General features: G+C 42.2%; 1 protein-coding gene across 8 annotated transcripts in view; it reads right to left on the bottom strand.

Moving 5' to 3' along the window:
• The window catches only part of LOC121288721 (eukaryotic translation initiation factor 4 gamma 3-like), a 331,740-nt gene that overhangs the window by 244,589 nt on the left and 69,485 nt on the right, over positions 1–17,666 (bottom strand). For 5 of the 8 annotated variants that reach the window (XM_041207477.1, XM_041207478.1, XM_041207481.1 and 2 more), the window contains one exon: positions 2,810–2,929. The exons of 2 other annotated variants lie outside the window; for them this stretch is intronic. In XM_041207477.1, coding sequence (XP_041063411.1) covers positions 2,810–2,929 — 120 coding nt within the window. Of the gene's footprint in view, positions 1–2,809; positions 2,930–17,666 lie in introns of those variants that run through there. One more of the 8 variants, XM_041207488.1, reaches the window with a different exon arrangement.

The raw sequence follows: 17,666 nt of genomic DNA, 5'->3' as shown, positions 1-17,666 counted from the left end.
TTGCTATTAATATGCTATCAACATTCACTCCCTCCACCACCAACACACAATAGCAGCAGTGTGTACCATCTACAAGGTGCACTGCAGGAATTCACCAAGGCTCCTTAAACAGTGCCTTCCAAACTGAGGACCACTACCATCTAGAAGGACAAGGGCAGCAGATAGATGGGGACACCACCGCCTGGAAGTTTCCCTCTAAGTCACTCATCATCCTGACTTGGAAATATATCACCATTCATTCACTGTCAATGGGTCAAAATCCTGGAACTCCCTTCTTAACAGCACTTTGGGTCTACCTAAACCACATGGACTGCAACGGTCCAAGAAGGCAGCTCACCACCACCTTCTCAAGGGCAACTAGGGATGGGCAATAAATGCTGGCCCAGCCAGCGAAACCCACATGCAGTGAATGAATTTTTGAAAGAATGCAAGTTCTGTATGATCTTCACAAAGGTGAAGGAATCCTTTGTCTCTTATGTGGAAAACTAGCTCAGGACTGGTTGTAGCAACTCACTCAACCATTTGGCCAATTCATGTTGTGCAGAACCAGTCAGTCAGAGATAAGATAGGACGTAGCTTAACATCTGCCATAGGGAAATTGCCAAGGTGCCACATCAAAGGTTACTATGCAAAATAACAGCTTAAGGTGTAGGGGGTAACATATTAACATGGATAAAGGATTAGTTAGCTAACAGGAAACAGGGAGCAGGCATAAATGGGTAATTTTCAGGTTGGCAAGATGTGATGAGTGGACTGTCATAGCAATCAGGGCTGGAGTGCCAACTATTAACAACTTATAATAATGACTTCTGACCTGGATGATAGGACCGAATGTATGGTTGCTAAATTTGCTGATGACACAAAGATAGGTAAAAAAAAAAATAAGTTGTCAAGAGGACATAAGGAGTTTGCAAAGGGACATAGATAGGTTAAGGGAGTGAGCAAAAATTTGGCAGGTGGAGTACAATGGGGGGAAAGCATGAACTTGTCCACTTTGGCAGGAAGAATAGAAATGCAGCATATTATTTAAATGGAGAGAGATTGCAGAACTCTCCAGTGCAGAGGGATCTGGGTGTCTGGTACATGAATCAAGAATAATTAGTATGCAGGTACAGCAAGTGATTAGGAAGACAAATAGAATGTTGTTGTTTATTGCAAGGGGAATGGAAGTAGGTGTGTTTGTTAGTTATACAGAGTGTTGGTGAGACCACATCCAGAGAATTGTGTAGAGTTTTGGTCCCCTTATTTAAGAAAAGATATAAAAGATAGAAACAGTTCAGAAAAGTTTCACGTGACATACCTGGGAAGGAGGAGGGGTCATCTTACGAGTAAAGGTTGGGCAGGCTCGGCCTGTATCCATCAGAGTTCAGAAGATTGGGAGGTGATCTTATTAAAACATACAAGATCCTGAGGGGACTTGACAGGGAGAATGCTGAAAGAATGATTCCCCTTGTGGGGGAGACTAGGGGACACAGTTTAAAAATAATGGGTCTGCTATTTAATATGGAAATGAGAAGAAATGTTCTCTCTCAAAGGGTTGTGAATCTTTGGAACTTTTTCTTTCCCAGAGAGCAGTGGAGGCAGGGTAAGTGAATATTTTTAAGGTAGAGGTAGACAGATTCTTAACAAAGAGAGTCAAAAGTTACCAGGGGTGTGCAGAACGTGGAGTTGAGGCCACAATCTTACTGAATGGCAGAGAAGGCCTGAGGGGTCAAATGGCCTCCTGCTGCTCCTAATTCGTATGTTCATATGACGTATACATAAGTGCACTCCAAACTGTGAGGGCAAATTCTATCATATACACCACCAGGCAGCTCATTACTCTTACACAGGTCCAACTAGCATTCCTATAATTTGCTTTCTAGCAGGATTGCGCAGTCATACTTAGCAGCAGATCCAATGGATATGAATTTGGACCCTTCATTAAGAACAGCATGCATTTTCTCGACATAATCACGCTTGTTAAGGGTAGCTATTCCAATCCCATTGTATGGCTTACATATCTGGGTTGGTCTTGAGACCTCACAACGCTACCACTCTCACTGCATGTGATAATCAGCCAAGTTGTTGGGTATCCAATAATATGCCTGCGTTGTGTCAGTCAGACTCGCAGTGTGGCTCACTTACACGTGCTAGAACCTATATATATATATATATATATATATAATCACACACAGGGGACAGTCCTTTGCGAACAGAAAGAACAAGTCCACGCACTGCCCCTTATTCAACTAAAAAAAAGCTTGGGGGCAGCCATTCCCTAGCTCAGTCCCCTTAGCAATGCGTTATCCAATTGAGTCGACCTGTCTAGTTTGAATTTAAGCAAAAGCTTCGCAGTTAATCTTTCCCTCATGCATTCTCAATGACAACGCCTCTACCAGGGTACTTTTGCCAACCCAATCAGCACCCTCTTTTCATGCAATACAAACTATTATTCCCTTTGCAATTTGGTACTCCTGTGAATCTGTCCTATTTGATCGTTCCTTTGGGATCTAACTGTGTATTTTGGAACAAAAGTCTACTTTTTGTCTATGAATTATAGATCTCAATTACACAGATGTTCCATAATATTAACATCCTCCACAACTTGAAGTGAAATAGGTTGCACTCCAATTGCTCCAATTTAAAACCTACTCTACAGCTATTTTGTCTACATTCAAGTATCACTCTCTGGGTTTTTCATGAACATTGCAGCCATGAAACATTTGGGTTGGATGTCACTGGGTTCAAGTCTTTAATCTTTCCCTATTCTTCCACTCTACCCTCTTCAAGAAGGAAAAATCTCTCTCTACTATTTGCTACTTATTACCTGTGAGATGCCTGGTGAAGAGGCATGGCCTGGCGGCGTTGCAGGGAGGTTTGGATGACCCTTGTTTAGTTCATGTGTTGTGTAAGCAGCAGGTCCTGCCTGTCTGGGCACCTGTGGGACCTGATAGAGACACTGAATGTTAGGACAAACTGGTATTCTCAAAGCATATCAACATACATTATCTGGTGGAAAAGCAAATTGCATCTATCTGCAATTAAGATCACTGGGCCACGTGTACTGATGGCAGCGGAGCTAACAGCTGGTGCAGCTTCTCATAAACCTTAAGTGGCATTAAAATACTAAAAAAGTAGTTAAGATAATTTGAAGTTGACCTATCTACCATTTCAGAAAAGGGCAGTGTTTCTATAGCTTTGTGATATTTTGTTAAAGCATTAAACTAATTAAAGGATGCATTTGAATGAAAAAGAATCAATCCCAATTTTAATTGCAATTAAAAAAATCTAAATTGATCAAACCACAATTAAAATCCAGAAATGCAGCAAACATAAGCAGTGGCATTCAATCCCCTTCATCCTTAAAAATGCTCTCAAACTGGAGGAGGAATTAATTAAAATAGTTAAATTATGGAACACGATATACTGATCAAGTAGTCTCTAAACTCAAATTTTCTACTTAGGTTTTTACTGGTAATAAGAGGTACTTGCTTTCCCTTCAAGCCATCTTCCAAGCTGTCTGCTATGTAATACAGCATTTGATGAGGCTAAGGGGATACACTGACGGGTACTTAGGAGCTGCCTTCTAGCATTCACAATTTTATGAATTGTATAGCCAACACATTACAAATGATGCTTTTCAAGACTAACATGATTCATTTTTATTCTTGGAGTACAGCATTAAGTGGCAGAATGCAGATTCAACATTGGTATAAATCTCATGGATCATCTGTCTAACCTCTTAGCCAGGGAATTTTGCAGGCTGAGGGAAACTTGAATAGGGGAAGAAGCTTAGAAACAAGCCAAGAAGGGTATAGTTAGCAATTGCAAGCGCTACCTCACAAATAAAATTAAGCATTTTTGGTACTGACTCCCACTCAGGATTAACTAGCAGCAAGCAAACAGTGCGTGAAGCTGACAATTTCTCCGTTAGAACTGAAGGAAGTGCTAACAGTGCAACAAAATCAACCACAGATACTGAAACAATTAGGGCAGAACCTGGTCACCCACAGGTAAATATACTTGCAAAGTCATAACTCATTCCTATTCAGCAAGTTCACAAAATGAGAACAAAAATGAAAATCTAATGCACATTCTTTATCTAGTTAAGATATATCTGCAAAATGGATACTGTATTAGTTTATATGGTGCCATATTATTGATCGAGACAATCATTTAAGGTCAATCCACTCCTTAACATCCTGTATCTCTAAGGTGTAAAAATCATGGCATTGTCTGTAAGCTTGCGTCATCTTACTTACTGAAAGCTCTGCACCAATTGCAAATTGTGATTCTAGGGTGGGGGGGGTGTTTGGTGGGGGAAGGGGGCACTGTGAGTCCAACCATTGATCAATTGAATCTTTCATTCAATTAGCATCGAGTCCCTGATGAAGAAACACACAACACCTACATCAGTATCTGAAAGAACCGGAGTACCTTATACAACTTGAACCTGTTGACATGCCAGCTCGTTCAACAATGTGGCCAAGTTGGCATTTCCCTTGTGGGAGGTATTAGCAGTGAGAAGAATAGATATGACAGGCAACAGAATAACTGAGAAGTTACACCCATCAGAAAAGACTGAACAGACTAGGGCTCTGCTCACTTGAAAGGAAAAAGTGATTGATGACCTGATAGAGATTTTAAAGATCATGAAAGGGTTTAATGGGGCCAACATAAAGCATATGCTTGTGAGCAACAGCAAAACTAGTCCATTAATGTAAGATAGTCACTCACAAATCCAAATAGGAAGTTCAGGAAAATCATCAATACCAGAGTGTGGTTGGAATGTGAAAATTGTTATTATAGGGAGACAAACAGCATAGATACATTTACAGGGTCGCTAGACAAACACAAGGGAGCAGGAACTAAAGGTGTGGCTGATGGGGCGAGACGGAGTGGGAAAAGGCTCACATGATTGTGTTTATGCTCCATGGACCAACTGGGCCCAAACAGCCTGTTTCTGTGCTGTACATTCCATATAAATATATTATCAGGTCACTCACCAACTTAAGAAGAAATCAAGACCAAACATATTGTTGAAGAAAAGTGTTTCAGAGATCACTGCATTAGTTGATTTGATAGAAAGGATCTACTGACAAGCATGATATTGGAGACAAACATTGTTGCTACCATCAGTACCCAACTTAAGCTAGACTTGTGCGATGTCCAAAAGCTAATGTCAATTTGAGGTGGAATCTGCAGCCACTATAATTGAAGGTACACAACTATCACTAACAAGTACTCTGATCACATAGTCCTTCTATGTCAGCTCATAGAAAGAAATGTTCTGTTCATTCCTTTATTGATGCTTGAAGGTAGATACTTTTAACCTTAGTAACTGATAGCCACTGCCTGGAAAAAAATGCTGGCATAGTTATCTACTCAGCAAGTTTATTTTCCTGCTTAGGGACTTTGACAGATTTCTAAATTTAGAAATAATATTGAATGATCCAGCTCTCTAACAGGAGGTCAACATAACCAATAATAAGTTTATGACAAAACAGAACTACATTTCTGAAAACATCAATATCATTAGAATTAAAAACAAAAAAACTGCAGATGCTGGAAATCCAAAACAAAAACAAAAACAGAATTACCTGGAAAAACTCAGCAGGTCTGGCAGCAACGGCAGAGAAGAAAAGAGTTGACGTTTCGAGTCCTCATGACCCTTCGACAGAACTTGAGTTCGAGTCCAAGAAAGAATTGAAATATAAGCTGGTTTAAGGTGTGTGTGTGGGAGGCGGAGAGAGAGAGAGAGAGAGAGGTGGAGTGGGGGTGTAGTTGTAGGGACAAACAAGCAGTGATAGAAGCAGATCATCAAAAGATGTCAACAACAATAGTACAAAAGAACACATAGGTGTTAAAGTTGGTGATATTATCTAAACGAATGTGCTAATTAAGAATGGATGGTAGGGCACTCAAGGTATAGCTCTAGTGGGAGTGGGGAGAGCATAAAAGATGTAAAAAAAAAATGTAAAAAAAAATTTTTTTTTTTATAATGGAAATAGGTGGGAAAAGAAAAATCTTTATAATTTATTGGAAAAAAAAAAGGAAGGGGGAAACAGAAAGGGGGTGGGGATGGGGGAGGGAGCTCACGACCTAAAGTTGTTGAATTCAATATTCAGTCCGGATGGCTGTAAAGTGCCTAGTCGGAAGATGAGGTGTTGTTCCTCCAGTTTGCGTTGGGCTTCACTGGAACAATGCAGCAAGCCAAGGACAGACATGTGGGCAAGAGAGCAGGGTGGAGTGTTAAAATGGCAAGCGACAGGGAGGTTTCGGTCATTCTTGCGGACAGACCGCAGGTGTTCTGCAAAGCGGTCGCCCAGCTTACGTTTGGTCTCTCCAATGTAGAGGAGACCACATTAGGAGCAACGAATGCAGTAGACTAAGTTGGGGGAAATGCAAGTGAAATGCTGCTTCACTTGAAAGGAGTGTTTGGGTCCTTGGACGGTGAGGAGAGAGGAAGTGAAGGGGCAGGTATTGCATCTTTTGCGTGGGCATGAGGTGGTGCCATAGGAGGGGGTTGAGGACTGGGGGTGATGGAGGAGTGGACCAGGGTGTCCCGGAGGGAGCGATCCCTACGGAATGCCGATGGGGGGGGTGAAGGGAAGATGTGTTTGGTGGTGGCATCATGCTGGAGTTGGCGGAAATGGCGGAGGATGATCCTTTGAATGCGGAGGCTGGTGGGGTGATAAGTGAGGACAAGGGGGACCCTATCATGTTTCTGGGAGGGAGGAGAAGGCGTGAGGGCGGATGCGCGGGAGATGGGCCGGACACGGTTGAGGGCCCTGTCAACGACCGTGGGTGGAAAACCTCGGTTAAGGAAGAAGGAGGACATGTCAGAGGAACTGTTTTTGAAGGTAGCATCATCGGAACAGATGCGACGGAGGCGAAGGAACTGAGAGAATAGGATGGAGTCCTTACAGGAAGCGGAGTGTGAGGAGCTGTAGTCGAGATAGCTGTGGGAGTCGGTGGGTTTGTAATGGATATTGGTGGACAGTCTATCACCAGAGATTGAGACAGAGAGGTCAAGGAAGGGAAGGGAAGTGTCAGAGATGGACCACGTGAAAATGATGGAGGGGTGGAGATTGGAAGCAAAATTAATAAATTTTTCCAAGTCCCAACGAGAGCATGAAGCGGCACCGAAGTAATCATCGATGTACCGGAGAAAGAGTTGTGGAAGGGGGCCGGAGTAGGACTGGAACAAGGAATGTTCCACATACCCCATAAAGAGACAGGCATAGCTGGGGCCCATGCATTAGAACGCTGCTCAAGCCTGCAGAATTGGACATGCTCTTGAACAGTAACTGCACTCAGACCATAAGCAATTAAAAACCTTTAACGTTTTAAATGAAATGAACATCAATGAACAGTGATACTTAATAGCAACAAAAACAAAGGGTTCAGACAGAGTGACTAAGTTAGCTTGTTTGGTTGCAGTGAAATAAGGAGAAGTGGGCTTTCCAGTTAGAAATGTTGAGCTCAGAACCTAAAGGAATCAAGGAACAAGGCAATCACGAAAAGGGGAAAGGCAAAGTGCATAATCAAAGAGAATGTCAAATTTGAGGAAAAGACAACAGTTTCTGCAGCACAAAATCAAGGACAAACATGATCATGCTCTTGAACCAGCAGAGAAACGCCACTAACAAAGGAGTCTAGTAGGTGAGGTTCATGCCTGCCCGTAAAATGTTGAATAAAACTAACATTATTGGATTGAAGTATTTGAGCTGCTAGCTTATCACCATAAGGTGGACAGAGATATATTGGTGGATTATCTTGTAACATCACTTGGGGGTAAAGCATTTGTGGCGTTTTCAAATGTTGATCCTGGGAACAGTATGAACTATGTTGCTGTGAAACATGCTATTCACAAAAGTTTAATTAAGGAAATCGCTGCTTAGTTCATAAACAGAACTGTTTATTGAACTAGATATTTGAAACACCAGAAGAGGAAATGGGTGATAAAGGTTTTTGTCATCTAAAGTCAAGGGATAGATTTATCAAGGTTCCAGACAATTTAATATGGTAACATGGTTAGGAGGGTAAAACTCTCAAACAGATGGATGCACGCATGGGTTACTTATTTAACAACCTGGTAAACTATTGCACAAGTGGAAGGCGGGATGACCCAATGTCACCCCAGATACAACCCTCTGTGAACAAGTTAGTTAGTACGCAAGAACACAGGAATTAGGAGGAGTAGGCCATTCAGCCTCTCAGACCTACTGCGCCATTCAGTAAGATCATGTCTGATCTGATTGTGCCTCAACTCCACTTCTGTCTGCCCCCCCAAAACCCTCGACTCCCTTGTCTAACTTAGCCTTGCGTTATGATCCCAGCTAATGTTACTACTGGACAAGCCTGATCCCAGGGTGGAACCCAGCTTAATAGATCCTAACTTTTATTTTTTGTTTAGACGTGTGGAGAGTGGCTACTGAACAGAGCCACAAAAGTCAGCTGATGAACTTTTAACAAAAGATTTAAATAGCAAACAAGAAAAAATGAACAATCTAACAACACTACTTCACCCACAACTACATCTTTACAGATACATACAAATTTGTAAGGATAACAAGTTATAAAAAGCTATCTTATGCCCTCATGTTCACAGTCCTTGTCAACCAATAGGCGGCCTGTGGTCAGACATATCACACTCTGAAACCAAGTGACAGATGCCACCACAAACAGATGTTATGGGTCCCTCATCAACTCTCCCCAGACACTTGTCACACCATGAGCAAACCGGTCTCACTGTACTCAGTATTTCATATGAGGTTTCCAATTTCCACTCTTGAAGAACTCATTTTGGAATCTTCTCCCAAACGACGCTTTCTCTCAGGCACCTAGGGTTCACTTCCAGGGTTTCAAACTCACCTTCCAATGTTCCCCTCCTCTGGATTGCCTTCAAGTGCATTCAAGCTTTCTAACATACATTCTCTCACTGACTTAGCCATGCCAACAGAACACCGCTGCTTCACATGTCCATAGTAAAGAGCTACAGATCTTCGACTGTCCCCTTGGACATTCCAGCTTCTCGCACGCTTATATTGCTTTAAATCTGCGTACTGCAGCTTTCTTCTCTTAAAGGTTGAAGCCTTCACCTCTGCTCCTTGCTTTCACTTCCAAAGAGCAGAACCTTTTCCAGATTCCTGTCCTTGTCCTTTGACTAGACTATCCTCTTTGGGGCTTTCTTGTTCCACTCCCCTGGGTTTGTGGACATTCTTCTTCAGCTTCTGGAACCTGCTACTGCAGTTTCCTCTCCTGTCCAGCCTCTCTGGAATCCTGGCTTCAACTAAGCTTTGGTTTGGGACTTGTAATCTGTCCCTCCTATGCACAACTGCTTTCAGCTGAACAGAAACTGCTTTTTTCTCATTTTCTCTGTCTGAGAGTGTATGTGTGTATTTGGAGGGCCTGCCTCTCTGGACCCTTGTTGCTAGGCAACAGAAGTTTTTTTTAAACCTTGTTTTTTTTAAACTTTCCTAAACCACTACCGCAACCCTCCACTTCAAGGATCATAAAACTAATTAGAAATGCAGGTATACAAACAGAGGTTTAAACCTGCTGCCTCCACTCAAAAATGGAACTAGATCCCAGGTTTCATCTGTTAACCCACAAATAGATAACCATGTTGAAAAGTCTGTAATCTTCATTGATTGTATTGAAGCACCTCATGATTTATGTGGAAAACTTGAATATGTTTGCACTTTGTGACAGCCATTTTGAAATGTACTGTAACGTTCTTTCAGATATTTTACGAATAAAGTATATTTTTCCAAAAAACCCACAAATAGAAAAAATATACATTAAACTGAAAGCTACAGCTTGTTCTTAACACACATAAATACAAATACAACTTATTTAAACTCTCTCTAGAGCCTAACTTTGAATATATTCAATGACCCAGCCTCCACGCTCTGGGCAAGAGAATTCCACAGGCTACTGACTCTCAGAAAAAAATTCTCATCACTGTCTTAAATGGGAGCCCCCTAACTTTTAAATTAATGTTCCCCTAGTTCTAGACTTTCCTACAAGAGGGAACATTCTCACAGAATCCACCCTATCAAGTCCCCTCAGGATCTTATGTTTCAATAAGATCACCTCTCAATCTTCTGAACTCGAATGGGTATAAATCCTATCTGCTTAATCTTTCCTCATAAGCTAACTCCTTCATCGCAGGAGTCAGTCAAGTAAACTTTCTCTGAACTGCTACAAACGCAATTATATCCTTTAAATAAGGAGACCACAACTGTAAACAGTACTCCAGATGTGGTCTAAGGCCCTGTATGGCTGTAGCAACACTTCCCTACTTTTATACTCCATTCCTCTCTCAATAAATGCCAATATTCCATTTGTCTTCCTAACCACTTGCAGTCTACACAAAGCAAGTCTGGGCTGTTGTACCAACAAGGAAATTAAAATGTTTTAAAGGTAAAAAAGTTGGTCTTAAGAAGTCCTGAAACCTGTGCTAAGAGACCACAAGCTCATATGATCTTAGTTGTGAATTGACCATAGCTGTCTCATTATCTACACATCCATGGTGAATGGAATGAAAACTCATTATGCCCCCCCTCCCCCACCCCAATGTTTCTTTACAATTGGCTCCTCGTATCTGGGAAGTCAAGGGAAGAAAGATGGAGGTTTCATCACGTCAGCTACAAACACAGTAGGAAGCTATGATAATTTACGCATCAAATGATTTCAGTGTCTTGATTGTCCAAGAGCCTGGAAAGCACAAGCCAAGAAGGTGGTGCACCTAACCAATTACAGCTCAGGTATTGAGAAAGGGAGAAAGGAAACCAGTACGCCACTGTACACAGAAAAGAAGAGGCACTTTATCCAGGAAACACATTCTCAATCATACAGGGCACCTAACTATTGCCAGAAAACAGTTCTGCACCTCATTCAGAACAAGGTAGCCTTACTTGTCTTAGCTATTCAAAGTGAAGTTACAGGAGGGCATGTGATAGCCTGGGTTTAGAACAAAGCAAACTTACTCCTGTGTTAAGTTTGTTTCAAGCTAGCTGGCAGGTGAATAAGTGGAGATGCTCTATGGTATAATCCATGAGCAACACTTAGCTTTGTCATGATTCAAAGCTGGCCACATGAGGCAGTTCTGTGTTCGAGACCACAGAGGCAATTCAAACTCAATCATGCTTTACAGGTAAACTACACTGCACACGCATGCAGCTACTACTTGAATTAAGTTGTCAGGGGTGCTAGCACGAATGGCACACTACATAGGTTCCCACAAAGTCCATGAAATCCCATAGTTTACAAGCACCAGCAGCCATAGTGAGCTGCTTGTGTGTGTGTGTGTATACAGTCTGCATTTGCGAGCCATTGAGAATCATTTATGAGGAGCTTTTTTTTAAAAAAACTGGTGGGGAGGATAGAGAGAATGGAATAAGAGGGTAGCATTTAGTCTTTTTAAAAAAATCCAGGTGTGAGTGTGAAACTTAATACTTTGCAATGCTGAATTCTGCATTTTCTTCTCAACAATAAGCTAGCAGCCTAGATCGAGGCAAGCATACAATAATAACTTGAAATTATATTGTTGGCGAAGTGGGGGGGAGCTTCATAGCTGGACCAAAGACATGCTATCATCAATGCTGTGTAACTTCTGCGAGGCACCCTCTGGTCTTTCCATCGTTTTAACTAGATGTTGTTTGTCAATTAGTTGAAATGGACAGAGCATTTCAAGCTAGAAAAGATAGTTTTCACTTAATATTGACAGTATAGCCATTCTGTGTTAAGACAGTGAGAGGTATGGTGTTTGAACCAGCCTGGAGCCCTTGGTGATTGACAGCTCAACAGACCAAACCCCCAATCTTAGGCTGGAGGTCTCTTTCGCGCCAAAGCGCAGATGAAATACAATAAAAAGCTGTCAAGTTGTTTTTATAAGCCAAGACCAGATAGCTTGAGGGGCCAAGTACAAGATGGCAAACCCACATCCTGCTGCATCATTATCATTTTCATAAACCATAAACTACAATCTTGCTGTGAAAGCTATATATAATTCATTCATGCAATTTATTCAAAATAAACCATGCTGGTTTGATGTTGTGCAAGTCCCAATAGATTTCAGGCCACCTTCAGCGGCATACACAGCATTTCAATGCTGATATCTGGAGCAAGGATCATCTACTACAATAATCAGGTCCCTCCATTGTTTAATTAGATACATTGGCAGTAGTTACTGGGGACAACTGTGACCAGTGTGACTGAACTCAAGACAATGTCTAGCACAAACATGTGACAATAGTTACAAGAGAGATACAGTATGAACACAAATAGTTACGGCTAAATCTACAAAAATATCGGTTAGGCCACAGACTCGTGTCCAGTTTTAGGGACCTCACTTTGGGAAAAATATTATGGCCATAGAAAAGATACTGAAGAGTTTTACTAAGATAATACCAGGGATGAGAGGCTAGAATTGAAAGAAGCTCGAGAAATAATGGCTCTTAGGTTACCCGAGAAACAATGACGCAAGTGCAATTGGGTTTAAACTGCCAGGAACTACACTTTCTGTGCACTGTAAAGATGACTTACATGTTATGATGCCTCCAAAATTTTTCATAATGATACAACTTCGTAACAGCTTCAAGTATTTTCTGGTATGCGTTACATAGTATTAGATCAAGTGATTTCTAAAAACCTCAGTTATTTTCCCAAACTAGGAGCATGCTAAGAAAGAAATTAGTTATTGTACAAATGGGTTTTTACGGTTTCATGATTTCCACCTATAGTGCGAGCAGGTGGCCAGTTTTGAAGGAATTTAAGGCTATTCGTTAAACTTGTCCACAAATAATCAGTTTGGAAAGCAAATGAATGTCTCACCTTAATCACAAAAACCAGGAATCCCTATATCACATCCACATAAGACACTCTTGAAATATCCAAGCAAAGCATTTAAGTTAACTGTATGTTAAAAATGTTTTGAAATAGTTCAATATGTACAGATTAAGCGCTTAATCAATCAGGCGCACAATTGCCTCCAGAGAGAATAGCTTGTTTAGGTTTTGAACACATCTACCCTCCTTTTAGTAGTTAATGTGTCCAAAAGGAGATGGCAGTAGCTGAGCCTAGGGCCTAGGATTGTGCATTCCAGTAAAATAGATCTAGAATTTTATCACTTCTATCTTTTCTCAGTTCTCATGAAGGGCCATCACGATCTGAAATGTTGACTCTGTTTCTCACCAGAGGCTGTCTCACCTGCAGAGCATTTCTGACATTTTTGTTTTTTTATTGCAGAATTTTATCAAACAGATTGCAAGAATCTGTCCTTTTTTTATTCATTCATGGGATGTGGGCATCGCTAGCTAGGTCAACATTTTAAACCCATCCCTAAATGCCCTTGAGAAGCTGCTAGTGAGTTGTATTTTTGAAATGTTGCTGTCTATGTGGTGTAGGTTCATCCACAGTGCTGTAAAGGAGGGAGTTCCAAGGTTTTGACCCAGCGACAGTGAAGGAACCGCGATGTATTTCCAAGTCAGGATGGCAAGTGACTTGGAGGGGAACTTGGGTGATGTTCCCACGTATCTGCTCCCACTTCCTTCTAGATGGTAGTGGTCGTGGGTTTGGAAGGTGCTGTCTAAGCAGCCTTGGTGAATTCCTGCAGTGCATCTTGTAGATGGTTCACACTATTGCCACCATGCATTGGTGGAGGAGGGTGTGAACGTTTGTGGATTGGGTGCCAATCAACCATGCGGCTTTGTCCTGGATGGTGTTGTGCTTAGTGTTTTTGGATCTGCACTCATCCAGGCAAGTGGAGAGTATTCCATTACACTCCTGACTTGTACCTTAAAAGCTGGTGGAGAGGCTTTGGGGAATCAGGAACTGAGTTACTCACCACACGATTCCTAGCCTCTGGCCTGCTCTTGTAGCCACAGTATTTGTATGGCTAGTCCAGTTCAGTTTCTGGTCAATGGTAAACCCCCTGGGATGTTAATAGTGGGGGATTCAGCAATGGTAATACCACTAAATGTCAAGAGGCAATGGTTAAATTCTCTCTTGTTGGAGATGGTCAGTGCCTGGCACTTGTGTGACACAAATTTTACTTGCCACTTGTCAGCCCAAACCTGGATATTGTCCAAGTTTTGCTGCATTTGGACATGAGCTGCTTCAGTATCTGTGGAGTCACAAATGGTGCTGAACATTGTGCAATCAGCAGCAAATGATCCCCACTTCTGATCTTAAGGTGGAAGGGAGGTCATTGATGAAGCAGCAGAAGATGGTTGGGCCTTGGACACTATCCTGAGGAACTCCTGCAGTGATGTCCTGGAACTGAGATGATTAAATCTCCGACATCCACAACTATCTTCCTTTGTGCTATGCATGGCTCCAACCAATGGAGAGCTTTCCCTCAGATTCCCATTTACTCCAGTTTTGCTAGGGCTGCATAGTGCCACACTCGGTCAGATGCTGATGCCTTCATGTCAAGGGCAGTCAATCTCACCTCATCTCGTGAGTTCAGCTCTTTTGTCCATGTTTGAACCAAGGCTGTAATGAGGTCAGAAGTGCCTACACCATATGGAGTGCAGCAGTTCAAAAAGGCAGCTCAACACCACCTTCTCAAGGGCAACTAGGGGTGGGCAATAAATGCTGGCCCAGCTAGTGAAGCTCACATCCCATGAATGAATGAAAAAAAGAGTGGCCCTGGTGTAATCTAAACTAAGCACCAGTGAGCAGGTTATTGCTAAGCAAATGTCACTTGATAGCACTGTTGATGGCCCCTTCCATCTCTTTACTGACGATCAAGAGTACAGTGATGGGTTGGTAATTGGCCGGGTTGGATTTGATTTGGCTTTGTGTACACAGGGCATACCTAGGCAATTTGCCACATTGCCAGGTAGATGCCAGTGTTGTAGCTGTGCTGGAACAGCTTGGCCTGGGGTGTGGCAAATTCTGAAGCACAGGTCTTCAGTGCTATTGCCAGACTATTGTCAGGGCCCATAGCCTTTGCAGTATCCAGTGCCTTCAGCTGTTTCCTAATGTCACATGGAGTGAATCGAATTGGTTGAAGGCTGGCATCTGTGATGCTGGGGACCTCCAGAGGTGGCCGAGATGGATCATCTATTCGGCATTTCTGACTGTAAATTGTTGCAAATACTTCAGCCTTATCTTTTGCACTGATATGCTGGGCTCTACCATCAGTGAGGATGGGAATTTTTGTGGAGCCTCCTCCACTGAGTTGTTTCAATTGTCCACTAGCGTTCATGACTGGATGTGGCAGGTCTGCAGAGCTTCGATCTGATCCGTTGGTTGTAGAATCACTTAGCTCTATCACTTGCTGCTTATACTGTTTGATACATAAGTAGTCCTGTGTTGTAGCTTCACAAGGTTGACACATCATTTTTAGTATGCCTGGTATTGCTCCTGGCATGACCTTCTGCACTCTTCATTAAAGCAGGGTTGATCCCCTGGCTTGATGGTAATGGTAGGGTGGGGGATATGCCAGGCCATGAGATTACAGATTGTGGCTAAATACAATTCTGAGAATATAAACTCAGACAGGTGGTTACTTCTTTGCAGTTATTTTGATATTGAAAAAATATTTTTCTGCTTCAACCTGTTCTGAAGCTAGAAAATATACTAGACTTAACTCAAAACTCAGACACAAATGCAGTTGAGAACATCACAACATAACACTTGAAGAGCTCAAAATAATTCTGTCCCAGAGCCACATTTTACGAAACACTTCTAATCTTTATGCAAATTCATTTGAATGAGGCTATTCTAATTACACAAGTCAGACTGCAAATTGACACAAAGGCAGAGAAAACTTTTAACAACTCATGGGATCATAGAATGGCTACAACACAGGTGGCCATTCCTGTTAAATGGATCCAAGACAGATGAAGTGCAAAACAACACGGATCTTTTCCTCACTATTAAGTTTATTCACAGAATGTGGCGTTACAGATCCGTCTCTCAAATACTAACCCAGTATTCCAGCTGACACTCTGTTTGTTCTCAGTCCTTAATCAAACAATGCCCATCACCCATGTATCTTTAACAACATAATCAACCAACCATTAACAATTCAGCCAGTCATGCCCATGCCAGCTTTCTGTGAGAGCAACTCAACAGTCCCATGCGTCTGGCTTTTCCCCACAGCTCTACAAATTCTCTCTCTTCAGATATCCAGATCCCTTTTGAATGCCATGATTGAAGCTGCCACCAACTCAGCCCAACTATCTTCAACTGCTTCATCAATGACCTTCCTTCCATACTAAGGTCAGAGGTGGGGACGTTCGCTGATGATTGCACAATGTTCAGCACCATTCATGACTCCTCAGATACTGAAGTGGTCCATGTCCAAATGCAGCAAGTCCTGGACAATATCCAGGCTTGGGCTGACAAGTGGCAAGAAACATTCATGCCACATAACTGTCAGGTAATGACCATCTCCAACAAGGGAGAATCCAACCATCACCCCTTGACATTCAATGGCATTACCATCAATGAATCCCCCATTATCAACATCCTGGGAGTTACCATTGACCAGAAACTGAACTGGACTAGCCATATAAATACAGTGGCTACAAGAGCAGGTCAGAGGCTAGGAATCGTGTGACAAGTATCTCAGCTCCTGACTCCCCAAAGCCTGTCCACCATCAACAAGGCACAAGTCAAGAGTGTGCTGGAATGCTTCCCACTTGCCTGGATGAGTGCAGCTCCCACAACACACAAGAAGCTTGACACCGCCCAGGACAAAGCGGCCTGCTTCATTGGCACCACATCCACTCCCTCCACCACCGACGTACAGTGGTAGCAGTGTGTGCCATCTACAAGATGCACTGCAGGAATTTATCAAGCCTCCTTCAACAGCACCTTCCAAACCCACAACCACTACCACCTAGAAGGACAAGGCAGATAGATGGGAACACCATCACCTGGAAGATCCCCTCCAAGTCACGCACCATCCTGACTTGGAAATATATCGACATTCCTTCACTGTCACTGGGTCAAAATCCTGGAACTCCCTTCCTAGCAGCACTATGGGTGTACCTACACCACATGGACCGCAGTGGTTCAAGGCAGCAGCTCATTACCACCTTCTCAAGAGTAACTGGGATGGGCAACAAATGCTGGCCCAGCCAGTGAAGCCCACATCCTGTGAATGAATAAAAAACACACACACAGACAGTGTATTACAGATCCTAACCACTCACTGCATTAAAACATTTTTCACCATATCAATTTTGGTTAATTCATCTTAAATAGGTGTCCTCTGATTCTCTTCCCTTCCTCCAATGGGAACAGTTTCTCACTATTTACTCTGTCCAGACTCCTCATAATTTTAAACATCTCTATCAAATCTCCTCTCAACCTTCTCTTCTCTAAAGAGAACAGACCCAACTTCATCAATCTATCCATGTAAATGAAATCCCTCATCCTTGGAACCATTCTCTTAAATAATTTTTGCACCCTTTCCAATGCCTTTGCATCCTTTCTAAAGTGTGGTGTCCAGAATTGGACACAATACTCCAACTGACGGCAAATCAGTGTTTAATAACTTTGTTCTATTTAAGAAGGGTGTTTCACTTGATATTTTTAAAAAGAAAAGATATTTCTGTGAATTTTAGCAGTTGGCTAAGTAGCCTACCTGTGGCATTGGGAAATAAAAACAAGAAAACTGAACACTGCCCCTTTAAATATGCTGAGTTTCAAAGCAC

The sequence above is a fragment of the Carcharodon carcharias genome, chromosome 15 (assembly GCF_017639515.1).
Source record: "Carcharodon carcharias isolate sCarCar2 chromosome 15, sCarCar2.pri, whole genome shotgun sequence".
In the NCBI taxonomy this organism is placed as follows: Eukaryota; Metazoa; Chordata; class Chondrichthyes; order Lamniformes; family Lamnidae; genus Carcharodon; species Carcharodon carcharias.
This window is presented reverse-complemented; position numbering and strand designations above follow the sequence as displayed.